Consider the following 24,068-nt stretch of genomic DNA (forward strand, 5'->3'; position numbering starts at 1 on the left):
TGGTGCAGGTGCAAATTTTCACCAAAGAAATAATGGAAGCCTTTTGAAACTATAGCTTTTATGAGGTGTTACCAATAATAAATTCAATACTCCCAAGTGTGAATAATAGAAAGCCTCTGAGAAGTTCAGCAGCATGTGCTACTAGAATAGCCACTGGCGTAAAGATTACGCTTATACCTAGGGCTGCAAGACTGTGTGCCCTTACTGCAGAGACATGGTGATGGATATAGAAGACCCAGGATGAACTGGACCTAAGGACACAGTATTTTTGTTGGGTTTGTCTTTGGTTACTGAAGTCATTATAATTATAATAAAAATCTGGAGTATAGACTAAATTTACTCAGTTGTAATTACCTAGAGATGACTATTAACACTCTGATTTCATCTAGTCATGTTTCCTCCTCCTCCTCTTCACCTCTCCTCTCCCCTTCTCACTGTCTCTGGCTGTGTCTCTCTGCAATACTGGGGTTTGAACTCAGAGCCTCATGCTTGTTAGGCAGGTGTTCTACCACCGAGCCATCCATCTATTTTTAGCTTTGATTGGTTTCAGCTTGGCTTTTATCTCCTGCCTAGGCCTACACCTGGATCACGATCTGCCATATTTTATACTTCCTGCTGTAGCTGGGATGACAAACACAAGCCACCATCCCCAGGGTCTTCTTTTGTGATGGAGTCTTGCAAACTTTTTTTGGCCTGGGTTGGCCTAGAGTCACAATCCTATGTCTTCAGCCTCTCAAGTAGCTGAGATGACAGTCATGTCACTGTGCCATGGCTACTGCTCCTAGTGTTCTTTCTATGAATCTTTTTATGTAGTATGTCTCATACTGTATGCACAAAAACCTAACCTTGAGTTTTTGACAATTTATTGAGTACACATTTTCAGTGGCTGCATAAAGTTCATAGTATTGTGCCAAAATTGCTTTAATCACAATGACCCTACTCAATTCTGCTTGATTCCAACTCTCATAATATCATTAGGAAGAAGAATATCTGTATGCATAAACTCTTGTCAGTACTTCAAACTATTTCTTTAGGAAAGAATCATTCATTGCATATTTTTTCTGGTCCTAGGGCTTGAATTCTGGGCTTGGGCACTCTCCCTGAACTTTTGTGCTCAAGACTAGCACTCTACCACTTGAGCCACACCTCCACTTCTGGCTTTTTGGTGGTTAATTGGACATGAGAGTCTCATGGGTTTTCCTGCTAAGACTGGCTTTGAATTGTGATCCTCAGATTTTAGCTTCCTGGGCAGGATTTCAGGTCTAAGCCACTGGTGCCTGGCTCCACTGTACTTTTAGATGTTTTAAAGTATGAACCAAAGGCCAATGCCTACTTACAATCCTTTGGTGACTTGTCTTTGCACTTAAATAAAATAAAAAAAATTTTAGGGCACTACCATGGTCTATACAATTCTCTGTATGACCTAATAATTTCAACTTTTCTATCTTATTGCTTCTATCTCTCACTATACTAAAGCCACATTGACTTCCTTTTGGTTCATATAAACCAAGCTTCCTCCCACCTCAAGGCATTTATAACATACATGATCTAGACTGTACAGTCGCACTCACCACACGCTGCCTCTTTCTCCTCTTTTTATTTCTTGAGCTTAAGAGAGGCCTTCCATGACCACCTTTGTAAAGTAGCCCACCCCTTTTATAAGCACAGATCCTTTGTTTGCTTGTTTACTATCTGTTGTTTCTTTTAGATTTTACATTGCATACATTTAAAACATCTAGTTGGTACTCAATAAATGGATAGAATCTCAAAATTCAGATACCTTAGTTACAGAAACTTATTAATATCTATACCCAAATTATATTCCCATTCGTGCTAGGTGATGGTATATAGTCACACTTGACCAGAATTAGATAATCCCTTTGCTTTATTTTATTTTAGCTTTTGGTGAGGGATAAAACCCAGAACATTATACCATGTAATCTACCACTAAGCTACAACCCTAACCTAAGAGCTCCACTTTAAACATTTTTCTAAATTTGATCAATAAGCAAAAGCATCTTGTTATAATTTGCATTACTGGCATGATTACTGAGATTGAATCTTTGTCAAATATTTCCTAGCCACTTCATTATATCCCTTAGAAACTTGCTTTTATTTTTGGTCTTCTGTCCAGTTTTCTTCTGGGATCCTAGAATCTAGTCCTTAGGCAAGAAATTCTCTTCCTTTGTCATCTCTTAGTTGATACAAAGAAACTTATCCAAGGCAAAAAGAATAGAAACTAAAAGTGCATACGCACAATAGAAGCTGTATTTGAAACATGATAAAATTAACTTGCTTTCTATCTGTATTCACCATGCATATTGGATTGAGTAGTTTCTCCCCCTAAATTCACATTCACCTGTAATTTCTGAATGTAACTTTATTTGGAGATAAGGTCTTTCCAAATGTAATTAGCTATGATAAGTTCATACTTAATTAGGACTGACCCTAAATCCAATGACTTGTGCCCTTATAAAAAGGACACAGAGGGAAGAAGGCCATGTGATGAATGTGGTACACAATGGAATGATGCAGCTATAAAGCTATGGGATGCCAAACTAGCCAGGTGTTGCTAGAAGCTAGAAGGAAACAAGGAACCTAGAGCATTCAGAAGAAGCATGGCTCTGCCAATACTTTGATGTTGGATTTCTGATTTTCAGAACTGTAGAACAATATATTTCTGTAGTCTTTTTTTTTTTTTGGTCCAGTCGTGGAGCCTGAACTCTGGGCCTGGGTGCTGTCCCTCAGCTCTTCAGCTCAAGGCTAGCACTCTACCACTTGAGCCACAGCACCACTTCTGGCTTTTTTCTTTTTGCTTATGTGGTGCTGAGGAATCGAACCCAGGGCCTCAGGCATGCAAGGCAAGCGCTCTACCACTGAGCCACCCTCCCAGCACCTATTTCTGTAGTCTTAAACCATGGAATTTATAATACTTTGTTGTGGCAGTCTTGGGAAACTAATATACTGTGTAAACCTCAAGAAAACTATCGAAAGATAAACACCTAAGAGCCAAGCATAACTTTCAAGGTTTGTTTGCAATGCATTCTTACTTGATAAATCCATAGGTACACACTCCACTGTGATATTTAGCTGCCCCGGAATAATCTGCAATTTGGTCTTTTCTGGCCTAGACATAAAGTAAGAATAGTTTAGGGTTAAAATTTGTGAGAGTTTACATACATTGGTTACAGTATATAAAACCATTTCTTATTTTATTTTTTTTGCAACACTAGTGTTTTGAACTTAGTGCCTTATGCTTATTAGACAGGTGCTCTCCTGCTGAGTCATGCATCTAGTCCTTTTTTAAAAAAATCTCTTCGTTACTTTTGAAATAGGGTCTCACTTTCTGCCTAGGCACAACTCTAGACCGCAATCTGCCTATTTTATCCTGTTGTAGCTAGGATAACTCTTGTACCTGACTGCTCCCAGCAACTGTTGAAAAGGGAGCTAATGAACTGTTTTGCCTAGGCTGTCCTCAAACAATGACCCTCCAAATCTCAGTGTTGTGAATAACCAGAATTACAGGAATACAAGTGTGAGCCACTGGCACTTGGCTAGCAAGCTTAAATTTTTTTTGCTACAATACTGTAATTTGAATTCTGGGCCTCGTGTTCTTGCTCAGCTTTTTATTTGCTCACAACTCCACTTCTGCCTTTTTGCTGGTTAACTGGAGATAGGAGTTTCACAGAAAACTCCTCTGTACAGTATGTTCACAAATAAAATTAAATTAAATTAAAAAAAAGAGTTTCACAGAAAATGGAAAGACTTGGAAAAAATTATATTAAGTGAAGTAAGCCAGGCCCAAAGAAACATAGGTCCCATGGTTTCCCTTATTTGCAGTATCTAGTATATGTCTGAGTAACGCAGAAAAGGTCAGATAAGGTGACGTTAGGGAAATGAAACCTAAGATATGTATTCAAATGGTTTTTTTTCCTTCTTGTGATTGTTTCTAACACATTTATAAGATTATTTCTTTGTTGCTTTGTATGTCCCTCCCCCACAGTATAACCCTGCTTTCACTGTAAAAAAAAAAAAAAAAAAAAAAGAGTTTCACAGATTTGCTCCTGTGGGCTGGCTTCAAATCAAGATTCTCAGATCTAAGCTTCCTGAGTAGCTGGGATTATAGGTATGAGTCACTGAAGCCCAGCCACAAGCTTACATTTTTGTTTAAACATACCTAGCATTCATCATTTTCAGAAATGGATAATTTATATATTACATTTATTTATTTGCTTATTATTTCTTTATTTACATATATTTTTTTGCCAGGCCTGGGGCTTGAACTCAAGGCCTAGGCAATGTCCCTGAGCTTCTTTTGCTCAAGACTAGCACTCTGCCACTTGAGCCACAGCACTACTTCTGGTTTTTTCTATGTGGTACATGGAATCGAACCCAGGGCTTCATGGATGTTATGCAAGCACACTACCACTAAGCCACATTCCCAGCCCTACATGTATTTATTGAAGTAATTTGTTACACTTACTTCTTGTATTCTGGGAGCAATTTGAGGATGTCTTCATTTGAAAGCTTGCTGCTGTCTTGTTTATATAAAGGAGAAAATCTCCCATCCAGATCCAATGAACCTTGAGTATCTTTGAATATGGGTCTAAAACAGCAATAGAAAAGTTTCTATTTAAAAATAGCCTCTATTTAAAAATATACTCTGGTGGGACTAAAAAACTTTGGAAATAGTTTGGTTACTTCAAACATTACCAACTCTACCATGTTATAATTCCATTCCTAAACATGTTTACACATGGTATACATGAATATTCACAGTAGATATGTTATAGCCCTGGACTGAAAATACCCTAGATATTCATCAAAAAACAAATTGTGAATGAATGAACAAATTGTGGGATATTATATAAATTGAATTACTGATACACACAATAATACGGATAAATCTCAAAAAACATACTGAATAGAAGAAAAGAAACATAAACATAGTATAGCATGATTCTATTTCTAGGTCTAGGATAGATAACAATTATTCCATAGTGGCGATCAGATTGCTAGTTGCCTGGGGTGAGGATGGAATGCTTGACTTGACAGAGCCATGAGTCAACTTTCTAGGAGTGATATATATGTTGTATATTTTGGTTAGAGTGGTGGTTTTACTTGGGATTCTCCTTAAGTTGGACATTTAAAATTTATGTATTTTACCAAAGGTAAAATATATCATATGATGAGATTAAATGTTTAAGATAGTATTAGCATTTACTGTGTGTGCATAGCCATATGAAATTGAATTCTTCCTTCCCCTCTTTTTCCTTTTTATTTACTTATTCTTGTTATTATTGGTCATGGGGCTTGAGCACTATTCCCTGAGCTTTTGTGCTCAAAGCTAGCACTCTACTACTTTAAGTCACAGCTCCACTTCTGGTTTTCTGGTGGTTAATTATAAATAAGAGTCTCATGGACTTTCCTGCCCCAATTGGCTTCAAACCATGATCCTCAGTTATCCGTCTCCTGAATAGCTAGGATTATAGGTATGAGCTACCAGTACTGGCTCTTTTTTTTTTCCATTTTTTGTTTTTTGGTCCGGTCATAGGGCATGAACTCTGGGCCTGGGCGCTGTCCCTCAGCTCTTCAGCTCAAGGCTAGCACTCTACCACTTGAGCCACAGCACCACTTCCGGCTTTTTTCTTTTTGCTTATGTGGTGCTGAGGAATCGAACCCAGGGCCTCATGCATGCAAGGCAAGCACTCTACCACTGAGCCACTTTCCCAGCCCTCTTTTTCCATTTTTAAGTTGCCAATTTACTCCTAAAATGGGAAGCAATATATAATCACTCAACCTTTATAGCCAGAAATATAATTCCTCCTGGCAGAGCCTCTATAGATATGGCTAAAGGTCTGATTAACTCAACTGTTCCTACTTCAAGTGTGGTGCTTTTATTTTCCAGTAACTTATTTAACAGTAACTTATCATACAGCTTTAAAATATCTTAGGCAAGCTTTTAGAGAGAATTCTTGCTACTGCTGAAATCAGAGTTCCCCATCAAAACTGGGATCAAAGCTGCTTTCTTTGAAGATTTCAAAATCTTTTGTATTTCCTTTTGGTAAAACAGAATCAAGCAGTTACTGCTACTGCCCAAAGGGGAACAGTAAACCACAATAGTCAAGAGTAGGCCTTGGAGTTAGGGGCTTCATGTTCATATCCCTACTCTGCTACATGGTATGTGAATTTGAGCAATGACTTCATTTTCTTTTACTTCTGTGACTCAGTTTCCTTATATCCAAGATGGGGACAATGATATCCACCTCTTAAGAAAACATAATTAAGCACTTAACACCACTGAGTGTTCTGAACAGTCAACAACAACAGTAGCAGCAGCAGCAATTGACTTTTCAAGCCAAAGCATTACAGGTATGCTTATATTTATAAGCATACTTTACTTTCTAGAATATTCACATGTACCAAACTCTCTACTCTTTGACTATTTGGGTATCCCTGGCTATCTTTTTTCAACCAATCTACAAAACAAGAAAGATGTATTAGCATATAAAACATTAAAACTTCCCACCAAACAGCATGATGATTTATATCATCCTGTTATTTAACTCTTTATCTATCACCATGTAATGGAGAGAAGAGTTAATTAACTTAGAATTTCCTATCCATGTGCTATTCCCCAGCACCAAATGAACATAATTGATTGAATTATTCAGAACATGGTGCCCTGTCCCCATGAGTTCCAGTTAGTTGTACAGGCTGTACCATAACAAGCCGAAACAGTTGTACTTCAAAGTTGGGCTATGGGAAAAAACATGTTGTAAGTCATCACCGTGTATAGACTTGCAAGATTTGGATAAAACAGCATAAGCTACCATAACATAAAAGGCTCGGTAATATGTACTTTCGAATACACTGCCCTCAATAAGTTAACTAAACTTGTTACCACAAAGTAAGAAAATCTATTAATTATACACTTGCACTTAATGATCACATTCTGTGTCATCAAAAAAATTAGCACATTTTCTACAATCATTCCATGATAAGATGTTCAGGCTATAAACGCAGCCAACTCTGAAATAATGAGCATATTGTACATAATTCATTATAATATCTAGTTTTCTGGAAAAAATTCCATCACTTTAGCAAATAAGCTCTGCTTTAAAGCACAACAAAACAAAGGGGGATCAGTCAGGTCAGTAACAAAAGCCAAAGAAAATTTTGCAAGGGTCTCGAAAGGGGTCTCTGATGCACAAAAAAATTCTAAGGACTTTTATATCCTAAGCATCTGAACATACAACTGGCCTGCCAAGACAAGACTAATGAGTGCTACTAAGGACATCAGCCCTTAAGTTCACAGATGACTTGAAATAGAAAGGGCAGGATTATGTTTACACAAACCTGGCAGCCCAAGCAAACGGCATTCTGTATTGTCCAAGGCGGCTACACACTTGCTTAGCTGTCCTGTGCACCTTCTGGGCTGTCTAAGATCAGAAAGAAAAAAAGATAGGGAGAGTCATCTGGAAAAAAAATAGCCTCCCCAATTGACCAATACAGAAACACCAAAAAGGTACAAAGCAATAAAGTACCATACATAAAATACAACATACATTGGATATTCATTTTGCAAGACTTACACATTTCTTAAAGGTTTGTTGTTTTCTCATTAACAGAGACTTCTCATATTAGAAGACAGACAAGACAGGTGTAGGTTATTTTTGTGCCAAAGACCTCTACTAAGACCATTTTAAGGAGCTTTGACATGTGTGTCCTTTAGCATAGCAGGCAGACACTTATCATTCTTGGGAGAAGTTTGTTCTGGATACAGTTGATCTTTCTACTCCCAAGATAATGCACAAGTGACAAGAGTCAATGTAATTAGTTTAGTGTAGGCAGGAGCCGCTGTCTGTGCAAGGAATGAGATGACAACGGAGATAAGTTGCCTACACCACCTAAATGGGCCATGAAGGGGTTGTGAAGCCCTGGCTGGATTTTTATCCCTAGAGATATGGAATTCGAGAAGCCTTTATCTACATCCTCAAGACTTCACAAACTAGTCATATGTCTCCTCTGCATCATTCACGTAATAAATATGCAAAATATGCAATGTACATATGTGCCATATACAACAGATTGGTAATTGTCTTTTGTGTGTGTTGGGACTTGAATTCAGGGCCTGGGAAATGTCCTGTAGCTTTTTTTTTTTTTTTTTGCTCAAGGCTGGTGCTCTACCACTTGAGCCACAGCTTCACTTCTGGCTTTTTGGTGGTTAATTGGAAATAAGACTCTCTCAAACTTTTCTTCCCAGGCTGACTTTGAACATCAATCCTCAGATCTAAGCCTCCTGAGCAGCTGGAATTACAGGCACCAGTTCCCAACCTGATGACTCTTAAAAATTTTTTTATTGTTATTATAAAGGTGATGTACAGAAGAGTTAGAGTTATATGCCCAGTAATTTGATGATTCTTAAACATACAGTAGCTGTAGTGCTACTGGTGAATTGTGCTACAAACCTCATCAAGCCTCAGTTTTCTCATTTATAACATGAGAGGATGGGATTAGATAACTTTTTAAACAATTTGATGTGATGTGTAATGATGATATATAGGTTAGCATAATGCTGTTGGCATAATGGGGAGTATGCTCTTCACCCCTGTTTCACTAATTATTTTTAGGATAAGTCTTGCCCTAGTGCATACCTGAGCCATAACCTGCCTATTAGATGCTTTCTATCATTACTGGGATTACAGGTGAATACTATTTCACCCACTTTCTTGCCATGGAGACAAGAGTCTCATGGACTTTTCTGTCAGGGTTAGTCTGATATCTCTTTCCTCACAATCTCAGCCTCCCACATAGTTTGAGATGACAGGTTCATAACACTTCATCCACCTACGGGTCAAGAAGAGGCCTCAAATTGTGATCCTCCTGTTCTCAGCCTCCCAAGTCGCTAGGATTTTTAGGCATGAGCCACACTGGCATTTCTAAAAGTTGCCAGCTTTTGCTGTTGTTACTTAAGTACATTCAGCAAACCAGAACAGCAACAACAAAAATCCCTACCATTTTATTGTACTTGCAAATCATGAAAGAAAGACGTAACATTGGAAAAATGTAAGAAAGGTAAAAAGTCAACAAAAATGGTAGCCCTTTGGATTAAATACATGGGAGTCCAGAGAAACACTCCTTGTCTGGAGTGAAATGGGAGGATAGATTGGCACGTGGACACTTAGAGACTGGCTCTCCTTTCCCAGATCTGACTGGCATCCTCCTTAGGCTGTATGAAGTACTGGCAGTGAAGGAAGGGCGGTAACTGCCAGAGGATATTATCTTGACTTGTGTATATGGCCTTCAGCTCTTATTTTGATAAGCCAGTAGAAAACAAATTGTTATGCTAACATTATAAGATGAAAAGGGGAAAAGACCATGTTCAAGCTGCAGCATACCTACTCACGTAACGCACAATATGAAAATTTGCAGAGAATATTATTTATTTTCAAATTTAAGAGGGGTCTCCGACAGTGTCACTTAAAATATCAGTACAAGGTAAAGTCTAAAGTAATCTCAATTGTGTATAAATAATCTTTATAAATACCTTTACTGGATCTGAATTTTTGATGTAGGGTTCTGCACAATGTGTGATATTCCCTTGTAACACCTTTTCAATTCTGGCAACTAGAAAAATTTCAGGATGTGGATTTGTCACTGAGAAAATACCCTGGAAAAAATTTACTTTAGTTAGACTTTTATGTAATACTATGCATATGGCTATTTGATTAGTATAGAATGCTGACATTCCACATTAAGGTCATACTCAAGTTTTCTAGAATAGGCAGTACTTAAAAAAAAATTTTGTAGACAAGGTCTCATTGTGGGCTGGCCTTGAATATGAGATCTCATTACCTCTACCTCCTAAGTGCTGGGTTTACAGGTGTGCACCACTACAACCAGTAGGTAGCACTTCTTTTCTTACAGATTTCAAAGCTCCCAGTTGTGAGGCTTGGATTCAGGGCCTGGGTGCTATCCCTGAGCCTCTGTGTGCTCAAGGCTAGTACTCTACCACTTGAGCCACAGTGCTACCTCCAGTTTTTGAGTGATTAATTGGAGATGAGTCTCACAGGGACTTTTGTGTCTGGGCTGGCTTTAAACTGAGATCTTCAGATCTCAGCCTCCTGAGTAGCTAGGATTACAAGCATGAGCCACTGGTGCCCAGCCCATTGTTCATTTTGAAATGGATTTTATATTTAGTTACCAACTTCACATCTATTAACCTCTTAAGTACAGGTGTCACTATTGTATATTAGCAATAAAATAATGTGTATTTCTCAAGTGGAACTAGATATACATTTTTTAATGCAGCTGCATGTAACTATAGAGTAGCTACTCACACTTAATTAATAGTGATTACAGTTAAAAAGAAAGTCTTTTACCATTATGCCTAATATAAAAACTAAATCACCTTATACAAAACACTCCTTTGTTGCACTTAGAAAGAATTCTGGTGCTTTGAATGCAATGGCAACAAACAGAAAAACCCAAATACTTTGTGTAGGACACTAATATAAAAGCAACCCAAGTTGCATACTGCTTTAAATATCTGTGGGATAACCTTATCATCCTCCATCTTCTTTGGCTCCTTCCAAATATAGCATCATCTAAATACTGTATTAGTTGGTTTTGTTTGTTGCTTGAAGGAACACCATACAAATGAATTTGAGGAGAAAAAAAAATCCATCACCAAGTCTGTATTGACTTCTATTTTTTCTGTTTGGTACATTCCCAATTTTGTTAATAGAGTGATTTTCAGTTTTTAAAGCATATCAAACAGTGTATCTCATTTGTGCCTAAAAGAAGCTGCTGAAGTAGATGTGCACGAGAGAAAACAGTGTAAGAGTCTAGCAATTTCCCTAAAGTCGAAGACTTATAATGAGCCTGGTGAATGGCTGATTCAGCTTTAATCTCCCAAGAAGCAAGCATGGAATAAAGTGGTTAACAGCAGCTCAGGAGTCATATTTCCTGGGTTCTAATTCAGGCTTTGCTATTTATGATTTAGACAAGTCTGATTTCTTCTTCTTCTTCTTCTTTTTTTTTTACAGTCTCAGGTTTTTCATCTGTGCAATGGGGATAGTAAGAGTAATCACAATTGCATATAAACCTCTTGCATATATTCAATGGAATGAAGCACACATGGTGGGGGCTGGTTATTACTGGGGTAGCCCAGCAAAGTGTGTCAAGGTCACAGAACTTGGCTTCTAGTACTGCCGGAACATGCTGCTCGAGCTGTGAGCTGGGGCTGGCAGACTGCCCTGCAGAAGGTATGCTGAGCAGTCTACCTAGAGAGCAGTCTTTAAAAAACAAATTCTCGTTGTTTCTTTCCCATCCTGCCTTTCTTTGCCACAGTTGAAGTTCTTTTTGAAAAACTTTCCTAAGTGCTTCTGTCATGTTAAAACCTGTGTATGTGTATTTGTTTGTTTTTGCCATGAGTTTTTTCTGTGTTGGCAGACTGGTCTCAAACTCTTGGTTTCAAAAGATTCTCCTGCCTCAGCCTATTAATTTGCTGATACTAGAAGTGTATGCTACTACATGCTGAAAGATCCTACATTGCTAAATCAATGGAATACCATGTTAATCTTAAATACAAATGTGACTTGTCTCTATACATTATACAGGATAAACATGACATTAAGTGGATACATTAGATATAAAATAGCATGCATGTTTATTAATATGCATAATGTATACAATGTACATAAACCAAACATATCTGGAAAGGTATTTACCAAACTGTTATTATATATGAGGTAAGTGTCGCTTCTGTATACATTGTAAAATGTCTGCATTTTCTGCCTAAAAAATGTACTTATCTTTATAACTATAAAGGAAAAAAATCAACATTTTTATTTGGGGAAAATTCAATCTCTTCAGCACATAAGCAGCTTGTTGATATACCTCTTTGGACTTTACTCCTACCCATTTTCTTTCATTTCCTTTCAGTTACAGAAGCCTAGAGGGCAGACCATCAACTCTGATCTGCCTAATCTCTATGGCATCCAGTCTGGTCAGAGGTCAGAATGCCAAGGAACCTCTTATCTAAAGAGGATTCTTGGCACCAGACAGAACAGAGGAGCATGAAGCTGGGACCCATCTCTTTTCAAGTAGAACCCCTGTATCTACTAAAGAAGAGGTGTGTGTGTGTGTGTGTGTGTGTGTGTGTGTGTGTGTGTGTGTGTGTGTGTGTGTGTGTGTGTGTGTGTGTGTGTGTGTATGTGTGTGTGTGTGCGTGTGCGTGTGCGTGTGTGTCAAGTAGAACCCCTGTATCTACTAAAGAAGAGAGGTGTGTGTGTGTGTGTGTGTGTGTGTGTGTGTGTGTGTGTGTGTGTCTGTGTGTGTCTGTGTGTGTGTGTGTACTGAACTCAGGGCCTGGGTACTGTCTCTTAGCTTTTATGTTCAAGGTTAATGCTCTACCACTTAAGCCACAGCTCCACTTAGGCTTTTTGGTGGTTAGAGATAAGAGGACTTTCTTGACTGGGGTGGCTTTGAACTGCGATCCTCTGATCTCAGCCTCCTGAGTATCTATCATGACAGGTATGAGCCACCTGTGCCTAATTTATAGAGTTTATATTTTTGTGACACTTCTAGAGCTTGAACTCAGGGCCTGGACAGTGGCCCTGAGCTTATTTTAGTCAAGGCAAGTGTTCTACCACTTGAGCCACAATTCCACTTCTGGGTTTTTAATTGTTTTTATATGAGATAAAAATCTTATGGACTTCTCTGCCCAGGCTGGCTTCAAACTGCATTCCTCAGATCTCAGCCTCCTAAGTAGCTAGTATTACAGGCATGAGCCACATGTGCCTGGCTCTATAAAGAGTTTTTGTGCTCCATTAAAACTACCTACTCATAATGGACATGGTAATTTAGGATCCATTTTTCTTCAAAATGTAAATTTTGGACACCTTTTGTTTTTGATCAGAACATACAAACAGAGGTGTGTGTGCATCTCCATTCTCTGTCACCAAATACTTCCTTTGAATCTCACATCATTGTTGCACTGAAAGTATTACTTTGCCAGTATGTTATCAACATGTTCTTGGTTTTCCGTCTTTCCCTGTCTCCAACTTCAGTCATTAGAGAAATATACACACACAAATCTTCCAAGAGATGGAATGTCATTAAAAATTGGCCGGAAACCATGAAATAATGCAAGGATGTTGTTGTTTCTTGTTCTGAGTATGTTACTAAGGCAAAAGATCACTCTACCTGCTTTATACAGCGTAACTGTGATTCAGCGATTCCATGAATGAAAGACTCAGGTGACGAGCCCTTTGGGTTTCCATCATTGGCTAGTTGGGCTGAAACACCCCACAGCATGTCACGAACAGATGGGGGGTTCAGGTCTATGTGAAAATCAGCTGAAATCTTACAGTTGTTTTTTATGTCAAATAAGGCAAGATTGATAAAAAAGGGCTCAACCTGGAAATGAAAACAGTTACATTTTAAAACAGAAGTTTGGGAGGAGGGGGAATGTATAAAAAGAAGACACAAATTACAAGATGATGTTTTTATGTTAATGTAGTTCCTTTCTGAGTTCATCATTTAGCTCAAACTGCATTATAGTGATTTGCCTATAAGAAAGAGTGTTTAAGATAAAAGATTTAATCAATTGTTAGCTTCAATCAGGTGTAAAGAATTTCACAACTTATACAAATTTTGAAAGATACATAGAAATCAAAAGCTACATTTAAACAAAAACAATTACCCACAGATAAGTCATTGTTTGTATTTAGAGAATACTCCTCCCAATAATGCCAATATTTATAGCAGAAAGACATCTTTAATTTTGTCATGTTAAAACTTTTACTGCGCTACACATTTCCAAACCATTACTATCAGTCAACATCAAATTACTTGACAAAAGCTTTGTCCCATCAGCAATTTTGGAAGATATGATTCCTCCCTACAGATGGCATTTGAGAGCTGGTCACAAAGAGAAATTTCATGCCAGATGGCATAAAGATGAACCCTTTACAAGTGGAAAAGTGCTCTGGTGCGTTTCTGCCACTTCAGTTATTGCTATGGATATTTTTATAACTAGAAACCAAAAATAGGGATGAAAAGAAAATTACTCTCCAAAGATTGTACAGTTTCAATTATTTTTTACCAACTCCAAATGATGCATGCCACCTGGTTATTATGTAGACCAAAACAAATGTCATTCTATAGAACAGACTGCACAGCCTGTGTCCTCCTGTGGCTTTAGTGACACTTAAGTCATTGCCATGAACCAGTTTCACACAATAAATCGTATTTCTACCAGAACTCATAAATGTGAGGACTTTTCAGGTTTTGGGGTGGGGGAGCATATATCCCCCCCATCCTCAAAGGCAAAAACCCTCTTCATCTGCCATTCTAGGCAAGGCTTTCATAAATCCTCTCAAGATGAGAGCACATTTACATTTTGGCAAGAGAACAAGGTGTATGAAGTTCTTCCATGTCCAATTTAACATAATATACAGCAGTAGAATTTTCATCTAGTAAATTAGTTCTTAGTCATAAGAAAGGAAAAAACTGTAAATTAGCATAGAAGGAAAAGTCATACATACATTTGTGGGTGGTCCTTTTACATTATCTCCAATGTGACCCAAGATATTGAAAGTTAAATCATGGCAATTTACCAGGAATCGTTTATTACACTTTTCTTCAAATGGCTTTATATCAGGTTCAATTCCTGAAAAGTCCAGCCTCTACAAAATAGTAAGAATTATTGTAATATTTTTATTATCTTTAAGTAGTTGTACATAGAAGTTGACTTTCAACAAAGCAGTTTATCAGTATAATGCATCTTGATCGATGTCACCCCATTCAACAAATCATCTTTTAAAAAAGATAGTGTTCACATGAATAAAGATTGAGAGAGACTCAGATTAATAGAGTGAAAGTGGCAGAATTCCAACAGTTCTCTCCACATTCCTCCTTTCAACTCTTTTTTTTAAATGTTTTCATTCAGAAAGCCTTTATGGAGCTCAAACACTAATGGAGAAGACCTAGAGGAGATGAGAAGAGTCTGATGTAAGGTAATGAGCAAGTCTCATATCCACATCATAGCCTACAAAGCCCTGTATGACACAATTCCCTGCTTCTTCTCACTCTTTGACCTAATCTCCTACCATTTTTGCCTTTTCCCCTATCTCTCTGCTCCAACCTCTCTAGCCTCCTTCCCTTTTACCAGCATACCCAGTACAGCCATAGCCCCAGGGCCTTTGCACTTCAGATTCTGTCACAGGAACCTTCTTTGCACAGATATCTGCAAAGCTTGTTCCTGTAATATCTGTGATCAATTGGACTTCCACAGAGACCTTTTATGACTCCCTGTAGAAAATCACAGCCTTCTTGACAGTCCATGCTCACTTTCTGTGATTTTTCTAATATTAATTTTTAATTATTTCATTGCTTATTGTTTATCTTCCCCCCCTTAAAACATATGTTCCAGGATAGCAGAATTTGTTTGCATTATCTATTTCCCAAGAGGCAAAATAGAAAGGAATATGTTATGGGAGGCCACAGAAATCACACAAAGGTGTCTGACTTAGGTGGTCGGACAGATACTGATATTATGAATTTGGTTGTGAAGATTTGGGAGGAGGTGAGCAGAAACAAGTTCCATGTGGGATGTGTTGAATTTGTGACATTAGTAGGTAGTTGGAAAACTAAGAGAGGCCTGGAGTGGGAATCTGGATTTAGGTGTCAGGGTTATCTAAGGAAATTGGTGGCCAAGAGGGGTGAGAGATTACAATGCTCTTTGATGCCATTAAATACAATTGTGATCTAATGGTAGTAAGATTCAGTATAAAGGATGCTAGACTAAGTGAAACATTTAATTTCCAAGCTGGGTGAGAGAAGACCACCTACGTCTAACTAATAAACAGCAGGAGAGTCATATGCTTAGAAACCTAATAAACACAGACCTCAACTTCAAACAGAGCTGAGGGATGTACACTGGCAATGAGATATATTTTTTACAAACATTGGTATTTTAAGATTAAAAACAAGTTCAAAACAAAAGATACTGGGAGTCAAGGAATTTCTTGGAGGGAAATTGAAGAATCTATTTCTTCTCATAGAAACCCCTAGAAACCTCAGTTCTCCAAGTCTCAGGCAACCTAAGTTCATCTGCTCATTCAGAACAGCTGAAACAGACTTACATTTTACTCACAAATGGAAAAAAAGTATAGATTGGGAGACAATTTCCTTTCCTTTCATGAAGGCCATAGTCACTTCAGGCAGGAAATGACTGGGTGAATTTCAGCAAAGTACACTGCCAGTATGGAAAATTCAAGCCAAGAAACACAAAAATTTTTCTCAATTACATAAGTAATCCAAGCCATGACAGGTATTGTGCCCAAAGAATCTTAGATAATTATAGCTGTCCTAACTTGGCCTGTATTACTAACAAAATCCACCTTAAAGAGGCTTACTGCATATGTGACCCTGAAGATGAATTTCTCCATCTGAGTCTATTTACTACAAAAGGAATACAAATGGACAGGACAGCTTCCCCTTGAACATGTGTCTTGTCCGTGGAATCAGAGAAGGCAAGCCATTGCCATACAGAGCAATCCTAATGTTCACCCATTTATCTGTTCTCCTGTCTTACTCACACAGTGGAATGTGAAGAGGAACTGATCAAAGCGTACCAGGCTCCAAGCCTTTCCCTTCTGAGGCTTCTCAATGCAATGTTAAGACATATGGCCTTTCCAGATAGCTCAGTTTGAGCATCCCCTTTGGTCAGCGAATGTTTCATTATTCCCTAAGGTCATTGGTTAAAAACAAACAAACAAAAAACCAGAACAAAAAACCAACAACCCATGTCTCTCCACACAAGCTGTGGCCTAAAGAGAAAGCTGAAATTATGGCTTGGCAGTTCACTTAGGAAAGGTACTTGCCACATTCAACATCCATTACTCTGTGGCAAGACTGTCTTCCATAATAAATATCAAATTCAATTGTGCTTAAAACTTCATCACAAATGTTCGTTTTTCTCTCGCTGTAGCTCACTGATAAACAACTCAAATATAAAATCAGTTCAGTTTCATGACCACAAAAACACTACACCACAAGTTTTTTAAAGATACTGGATTTCATTTCAACCACAGTCAATTGCCTCCTTTGTGTACAAAGAAAGAGCCTGACATGTCCAATTAAGGCACAGTCATCAAGAGGAAATCAAAAGCTCAGACACACTTGGACCAAGTACATTTCTGAATGAATATCTTCAAGCTGACATTCCTGAGGCTGACTAGTCTACTTTCTTTTTACAAATAATCACACAACTGGGGACTAACGCAAAATAATACTTCTGGGAGGAAAAGGAAAATTAAAATTGATTTCTCCCAATAGTTTATTTTATCTCACATGTTTATTAAAGAAAAATGTTTACATTATTTGTATCCTATCTGCTTTTTACTATTTCACACCAAATATAAAAATTCAAATAGAGAACAAAACCAAAATAAAATCAGTCTTTCCCAAAGTATTCTATATTATCATACAATTTTTTTATTGAGGAAAAAATGTAGTCTTTATGTAGTATTTGTCTATTTCAAACAAAATTGGAGATTTTAATTGGAAATCTCATGTAGAAAAAAGGGACCAAAAAATCTTCCCCTCCAAATAGTTTTTTTTCCTTGAAATAGTCTAAGTTAACACTGCCTATAATACTTATATATTATATATATATATACTTTTTCCATTCAAATAAGTCAGAGAGTTAATTAGAAAATACCATGGAATTAAATCTAATATATTATAAATACAAACACCTTACTACAAAAAGTACCTATAAGTTAAAAGTACACATAAACATATACTTTGCTATAGCGCTCTCCAGGTAAAATTGTATTAAGCCAGATATGAAAATTATTCCAGCTCTACATGTCCACATCAAATGTGGAAAATAAACTTTTCATTTGATTCAGTACAGGGTACAGGGACTTGAATTCAGGATCTTGCATTCTCACTTGGCTTTCTTGCTCATGACTCACACTCTACCGCTTGAGTCAAATCTCTTCATCTGGCTTTTTTTCCTGATTATTTAGAGATAAAAAGTCTTACAGATTTTCCTTTACAGGCTGGCTTCAAACCTTAATCCTCATATCTTGCCTTCTGAGTAGCTAGGATTACAGGCATGAGCCGCCAGAACCTGGCTGACCCAGCATTCTTTATACTGAAGTTCAAAGAACACTGAAATCATCTGTAAACATTCTTTAGTTTATCCATATTGAGAAGCGACACGATAAGAATTTAGGAAACCCAGAAAATACTCTCTCTCTCTCTCTCTCTCTCTCTCTCTCTCTCTCTCTCTCTCTCTCTCTCTCTCTCTCTCTCTCTCTCTCTCTCTCTCTCTCTCCCTATACTAATTTCTTAAGTGACAGTCCTTGAATGAGATAAATATGATAACCTATGATTCCCCACTAGAGAAAATATAAATGATTTCAATATTTCACAAATATCATTTATCTGATTAAGCAATAGTTCTTTCCGGGATTCTTTAAAAGAATATAATACCTGAACTTCCGAGTCAAAAGAAAAGAGATTCTGTCTTCCATCTCCTCTACTGAGTTTGTTTAGTTGTTCTGTTTCTCTTCCATACTAAAATTAAAACATATATGAAATATTACTTCATTTCCTTCAATGCAGTATTAAATGCAATTTAAATATATAGTTTATGTGAAACTTGCAGTTGGACACAAGTATATCATTCCCCATTTTTTTTGCCAGTCCTGGGGCTTGAACTCAGGGCCTGGGAACTGTCCCTGAGCTTTTGTGCTCAAGGCTAGTGCTCTACTACTTGACCCACAGCTCCACTGTTGGCTTTTTGGTGGTTAGTTGGAGGTAAGAGTCCCATGGACTTTTCTGACCAAGCTGAATATGAACCATGATCCTCAGATATCAGTCCCCTGAGCAGCTAGGATTACAAGGATGAATTACCTATACCTGGCTCACTTTCCATTTTTATATACTTAAGCTAGGTGAAGGATGTCTGCTTGGTTGGGGAGTTAAATATCACCATCACTATGACCCACAATAAGGTATATGCTCTCTGTGTATATCTTCATAATACAAGTTTGTACTCTGTAGAAAGTATAAAAAATAAATCTAGTTGGATGCTGGTGGCTCATACCTGTAACCCTAGCTACTCAGGAGGCTGAGATCTGAGGATCGGGTTGAAGCTAGCTGTGAGACTCTTATCCGCAATAAAGTACTGAGAAAAAGTCAGAAGCAACACTGTGGCTCAAGTGGCAGAGCTCTAGCTTTGAGAAAAGAATCTCAGGGACAGCAGCACCAGGCCCTGAATTCAAGCCCCAAGATCAGCACCAAAAGAAAGAAAGAAAGAAAGAAAGAAAGAAAGAAAGAAAGAAAGAAAGAAAGAAAGAAAGAAAGAAAGAAAGAAAGAAAGAAAGAAAGAAAGAAAGAATTCCAAGAGACTTTAGATGCAAAATAGGAATAAATGTGAAAACAAACTTTACATATACGTAGGGTCAGTCATGAAATTTTTCTGTCCCTGTAAGAACCACATAATAGATTATACAGTCTAAGATTACAAGATTACCTGAGAGTAATATAAACTATCCTCCATAGGCTCAAGTGTTGAACCCTTTGTTTCATCTGGTGGCATAATTCTGGGAAGTTGTAGAAATTTTAGGAGGTAAGGCCTAATAGGAAAGAGGTCACTAGGAGTATGCCTTTGAAGGTTACCTGGCCCACACAGTTCCTCTTTCACTACCTTTGCTTCCTGACAAGCATGAGTTAAAGAAGCTGTTCTACTACTCACTCCGGTGCATGTGGCCAAGTGATCATGGATTGAATTCTTTGAAACTATGAATAAAATAATTCCTCTCTTTTCCTTTCGTTTCCCTTTTCCTTCCTTCCTTCCCCTCCTCCCTCCCTCCTCTCCTCCCTCTCTCCTATCCTCCTTCCTTCCTTTCCTTCCTTCCTGCCAGTCCTGGGGCTAGAACCCAGAACTCAAGATGCTGTCCCTGAACTTTTTAGCTTGAGATTGGCACTCTACCACTTGAGGCACAGCTCCACTTCTGACTTTTTGCTGGTTAATTGGGGATAAGTCTTACAGGCATTCCTGCCTGAGAAGTCTTTGAACCTTGATCCTCAGATCTTAGCCAATTGAGTAACTAGGATTACAAGAGTGAGCCTTCCTTTAACTTCTTTATAGCAGGTATTTGGTCACAGAAATGATAATGCTAATACAGGATCCAAATAAAACCTCTGAAATCACTTAAAGTGTAGACTAGAAGCTTAAGAGAGGGACACATTTAAGCCGGGCGCCGGTGGCTCACACCTGTAATTCTAGCTACTTAGGAGGCTGAGATCTGAGGATCACGGTTCAAAGCCAGCTGGGCAGGAAAGTCCCTGAGACTCATCTCCAATAAAGCACTAAAAAACTGGAAGTGGTGCTGTAGCTCAAGCGGCAGAGCGCTCGCCTTGAGCTGAAGAGCGCAGGGATAGTGCCCGAGCAACCAAAAGAGAGAGAGAGAGAGAGAGAGAGAGAGAGAGAGAGAGAGAGAGAGAGAGAGAGAGAGACAGAGAGAGACAGAGAGACAGAGAGACAGAGAGACAGAGAGAGACAGAGAGAGACAGAGAGAGACAGAGAGACAGAGAGACAGAGAGACAGAGAGAGGGGGGGGATACATTTAAAAATAGAAAAAAGGATCTAGTAAGTTTGTGTAACTCAATAATCCAGGAAGAGAAATAATGTAAAAACATACATAGGTGTGACCAGGATTTAAACAAGTTGGTTATAACATTCTAACTGATTAATATAGAGTACATAGAGCAAAATATATATCCTACTAAGGTATGCAAGGTAATTAAATCTTCAGTTTCAAAATTGGTTCATTTCAACCCCTAAAGAAGACAAAAAATTACAAACTATGTCTGTTCACCAAAATCCTTATGTGATGAAATTATTCATATACATATATTTCCATATAAATATGATTTTCATAGGAAATTATATGTCATTTGATTGGATATCAAGTACATAATCTGCATCATTAACCCCCTGCAATAATATTTTATGAATAACAGTAATCAAATTGAATAAAACTATTAGAGCAAACTAATCAGGTCACAAAAACCTAGAAGTACTTCCTAGTGTCTAGAAAAAAATCTTGTTAGTCGGCAAGTCTATCTCTAGGAATACAACTTTTCTTTTACAGTCTCTGTTTCACCAATTTGCTGCGGTTTTTCACTCAAAATTGATACTGCCAAATGGAATCCATCATTAAAACTTTTATAGCTAGCCCTGCATTGTCTCAGTAGAAGGCAAGTTGCCATAAGAACGACATACCTTCATCAGTTCCGGATGCATGCTCCTTTCCAAACTGGCCATTATGTTCTCAGCTTTTCCTTGGCTGCTAGTTTCATCATCTGTAAATTCATTAAAAGCAGATGTTCCAAACCATACAGACCATTACTAATCACCTAAGAGGACTACCCTATCTCTCTGGCCCCATCCTCTCCTACGAAATTTATTGCAAAGAATTCTGATTATGAAAGCACAGGGAAAACTTTAATGGTCTTTTGAAAATCTGCCATGAATTTCTTATCCATTTCAGTCTGGTCATATTTCATATGTCAGGGCCCATGCAGCACCAACTCTTTCAAAAAGTCTATCAACCTCCACAGTCACTTTTAATCAAGAATCAGGTCAACCTTCAAGAAGAAGAGTTCTATATTCACCCTGCACAAAATAAAAATTCCCATGAATCAAAGATAAGGGCTTCCCTTCAAATAATGAATCATTTAAAAATTCTGACCTTGAGTAGTTTCTGTTTCCTTTTTCTCTTGCACTAAACTGTCAGTATTGATCTGAATAATCTTTCTTAAAGTTATCAACCATTCTTCCATTTCCTGCTCAGTTTCAGCTGCCAGATAATGGCTGTACTTATCTAACATCTTCAGTTCAAAAGCATGACGGCGCATTTTGGGGCACTGGAAGAAGATAAAAAAGAGAAAGCATGTATTCAATTCATTAGAATTCTTTGCAATTCATACATTTTATTGGTGTGTGTATTTTTACCTCAACTCAGCACATAGGTGTGTGAAATACTCATACTCCTAGGTAGTGAATGACTGGATCACATATGCTTGTTGCTCCCCTTAGGATTACGATTTGGTGAGTAGGTGTTATCATTTCTGGCTCATGGAATCCTTCACATTTAGAAAATCAAACTAGCACCAGCAAAATAAGCAAGTATTTTTACTATTTCTACCATGTTTAAACTTATCCTTGCATTTTGATAGCTTTTAAAAATTAGAAATAAAAAAAAAACAAGCTTAAGCTGGGCATTGGTAGCCCACACTTATAACCCTAGCTATTCAGGAGGCTAAGATCTGAGGATCACAGTTCAAAGCCAGCCTTGGCAGGAAAGTCCATAAGACTCTTTTTTTTTTGGGGGGGGGGGGGGTCCAGTCGTGGGCCTGAACTCTGGGCCTGGGCGCTGTCCCTCAGCTCTTCAGCTCAAGGCTAGTGCTCTACCACTTGAGCCACAGCACCACTTCTGGCTTTTTTCTTTTTTCTTATGTGGTGCTGAGGAATCGAACCCAGGGCCTCAAGCATGCAAGGCAAGCGCTCTACCACTGAGCCACCTTCCCAGCCACCTTCCCAGCTCCTCCATGAGACTCTTATCTCCAATAAACCACCAGAAAACCGGAAGTGGCACTGTGGCTCAGAAAAGTTCAGGCAGGGACAGTGCACAGGCCCTGAGTTCAAACACCAGGACCAACACACACACACACACACACACACACACACACACACACACACACACACACACACACACACACACACACACACACACACACACACACACACACACACACACACACACACACACACACACACACACGATCAAATGTGATCTGAAACAAATATAGTAGTAATTTTAGATCACATGATGAATATAGATGCTTGACTGACTTTAAAACATAATATCAGATGTATTACAGTAACCTAAAAGACCACAGTTGGTTTATGTTAAATTGTGACTCTCAGTAAGATACTTGGAAGTGGCCTATAATGTATATTCATACACAAGGAAAATAAAAGCTTTTCCTGTCTTCAAATATAATGACCCACTCTTACTTTACCATGCTCTGTCATGACAAAAGAAATGCAACATTACCCCCTGCCAAGTACTTCAGTATTAATTTCAAGGAAGGTTGAGGAATCAATATTCTTCACTACACAGTAATTATTCAAGAAGGAACTAAGAAAGCTTCTCCTCATCTTTAAAGCAGAGAAAAAAGATAAAATTTAACTGTGGTAGCAAATCATAAAGATTTATATATTTGAAAAGATTTGGAGGGAGAGTCATAAATAGGTAATTGCGGGATCAATACAAAGAAAGGTCAATATAGACTAGGTATAATTGAGAATATCCAAAAATTATATGTGGCATCTATCTTCCAGTAAAATAGGAAAGCTCTTATTATATTTGAAAAGCACCTTTGGGCAGGGGCTGTAGCTCAATAGTTCAGCTAGGAATGCTCAAACCCTGGATTTGGAGCAAAACAAAACAAATAAAAAGCACCTTGTATTTACACAAGTATTTATACTATTAAAAAGTGTTTTGTATTTCACACTCATGGAATCTTATTTAATACAGTATATAGGCATTAATAATCCCCCTTTGCAATGATGAAAAATAAGATTTAGATAAATTGCTGGGTGCAGTAGCTCATATCTATAATCCTAGCTACATGGGCAATTCAAGTTTGGAGAATTGATGTTTGAGGCCAACCTGGGGGAAATGTTAGTGAGACCCTATCTCAAAGAATAAGTTGTACCAGGCACAATGGCTCATGCCTGCAATTTTATCTATTCAAGAAGGAAAGATTGTGAAGATTGTGAGCCTAGGCAAAAATTCCTGAGAACCCTTATGAACCTAATCTGTCATCCCAGATATGTGGGAAGCTGAGATTAAGAGGACTGTGGTTCCAGGCTAGCTGGAGGTTTGAGACTCCATTTCAACAAAAGAAGGAGCAGGTGGTATGTGTCTGTCATCCCAGTCAGAGCAGGAAATGTAAAATAGGAGGTC

The 24,068-nt window shown here is 38.0% G+C and overlaps 1 protein-coding gene across 2 annotated transcripts in view; it reads right to left on the bottom strand.

Annotated features, from left to right (window-relative positions):
* The window catches only part of Dock11 (dedicator of cytokinesis 11), a 198,225-nt gene that overhangs the window by 99,079 nt on the left and 75,078 nt on the right, over nt 1-24,068 (bottom strand). For both annotated transcript variants that reach the window (XM_070039850.1, XM_070039849.1), the window contains exons 8-16: nt 21,786-21,960; nt 21,317-21,396; nt 18,517-18,600; nt 14,556-14,696; nt 13,213-13,425; nt 9,551-9,673; nt 7,360-7,442; nt 4,484-4,606; nt 3,051-3,127 (exon numbers count right to left, since the gene is read on the bottom strand). In XM_070039850.1, coding sequence (XP_069895951.1) covers nt 3,051-3,127; nt 4,484-4,606; nt 7,360-7,442; nt 9,551-9,673; nt 13,213-13,425; nt 14,556-14,696; nt 18,517-18,600; nt 21,317-21,396; nt 21,786-21,960 — 1,099 coding nt within the window. The remainder of the gene's footprint in view (nt 1-3,050; nt 3,128-4,483; nt 4,607-7,359; nt 7,443-9,550; nt 9,674-13,212; nt 13,426-14,555; nt 14,697-18,516; nt 18,601-21,316; nt 21,397-21,785; nt 21,961-24,068) is intronic.

This window comes from Dipodomys merriami, unplaced genomic scaffold (genome assembly GCF_024711535.1).
Source record: "Dipodomys merriami isolate MVZ:Mamm:240054 unplaced genomic scaffold, mDipMer1.0.p SCAF_3, whole genome shotgun sequence".
NCBI classification, from domain to species: domain Eukaryota; kingdom Metazoa; phylum Chordata; class Mammalia; order Rodentia; family Heteromyidae; genus Dipodomys; species Dipodomys merriami.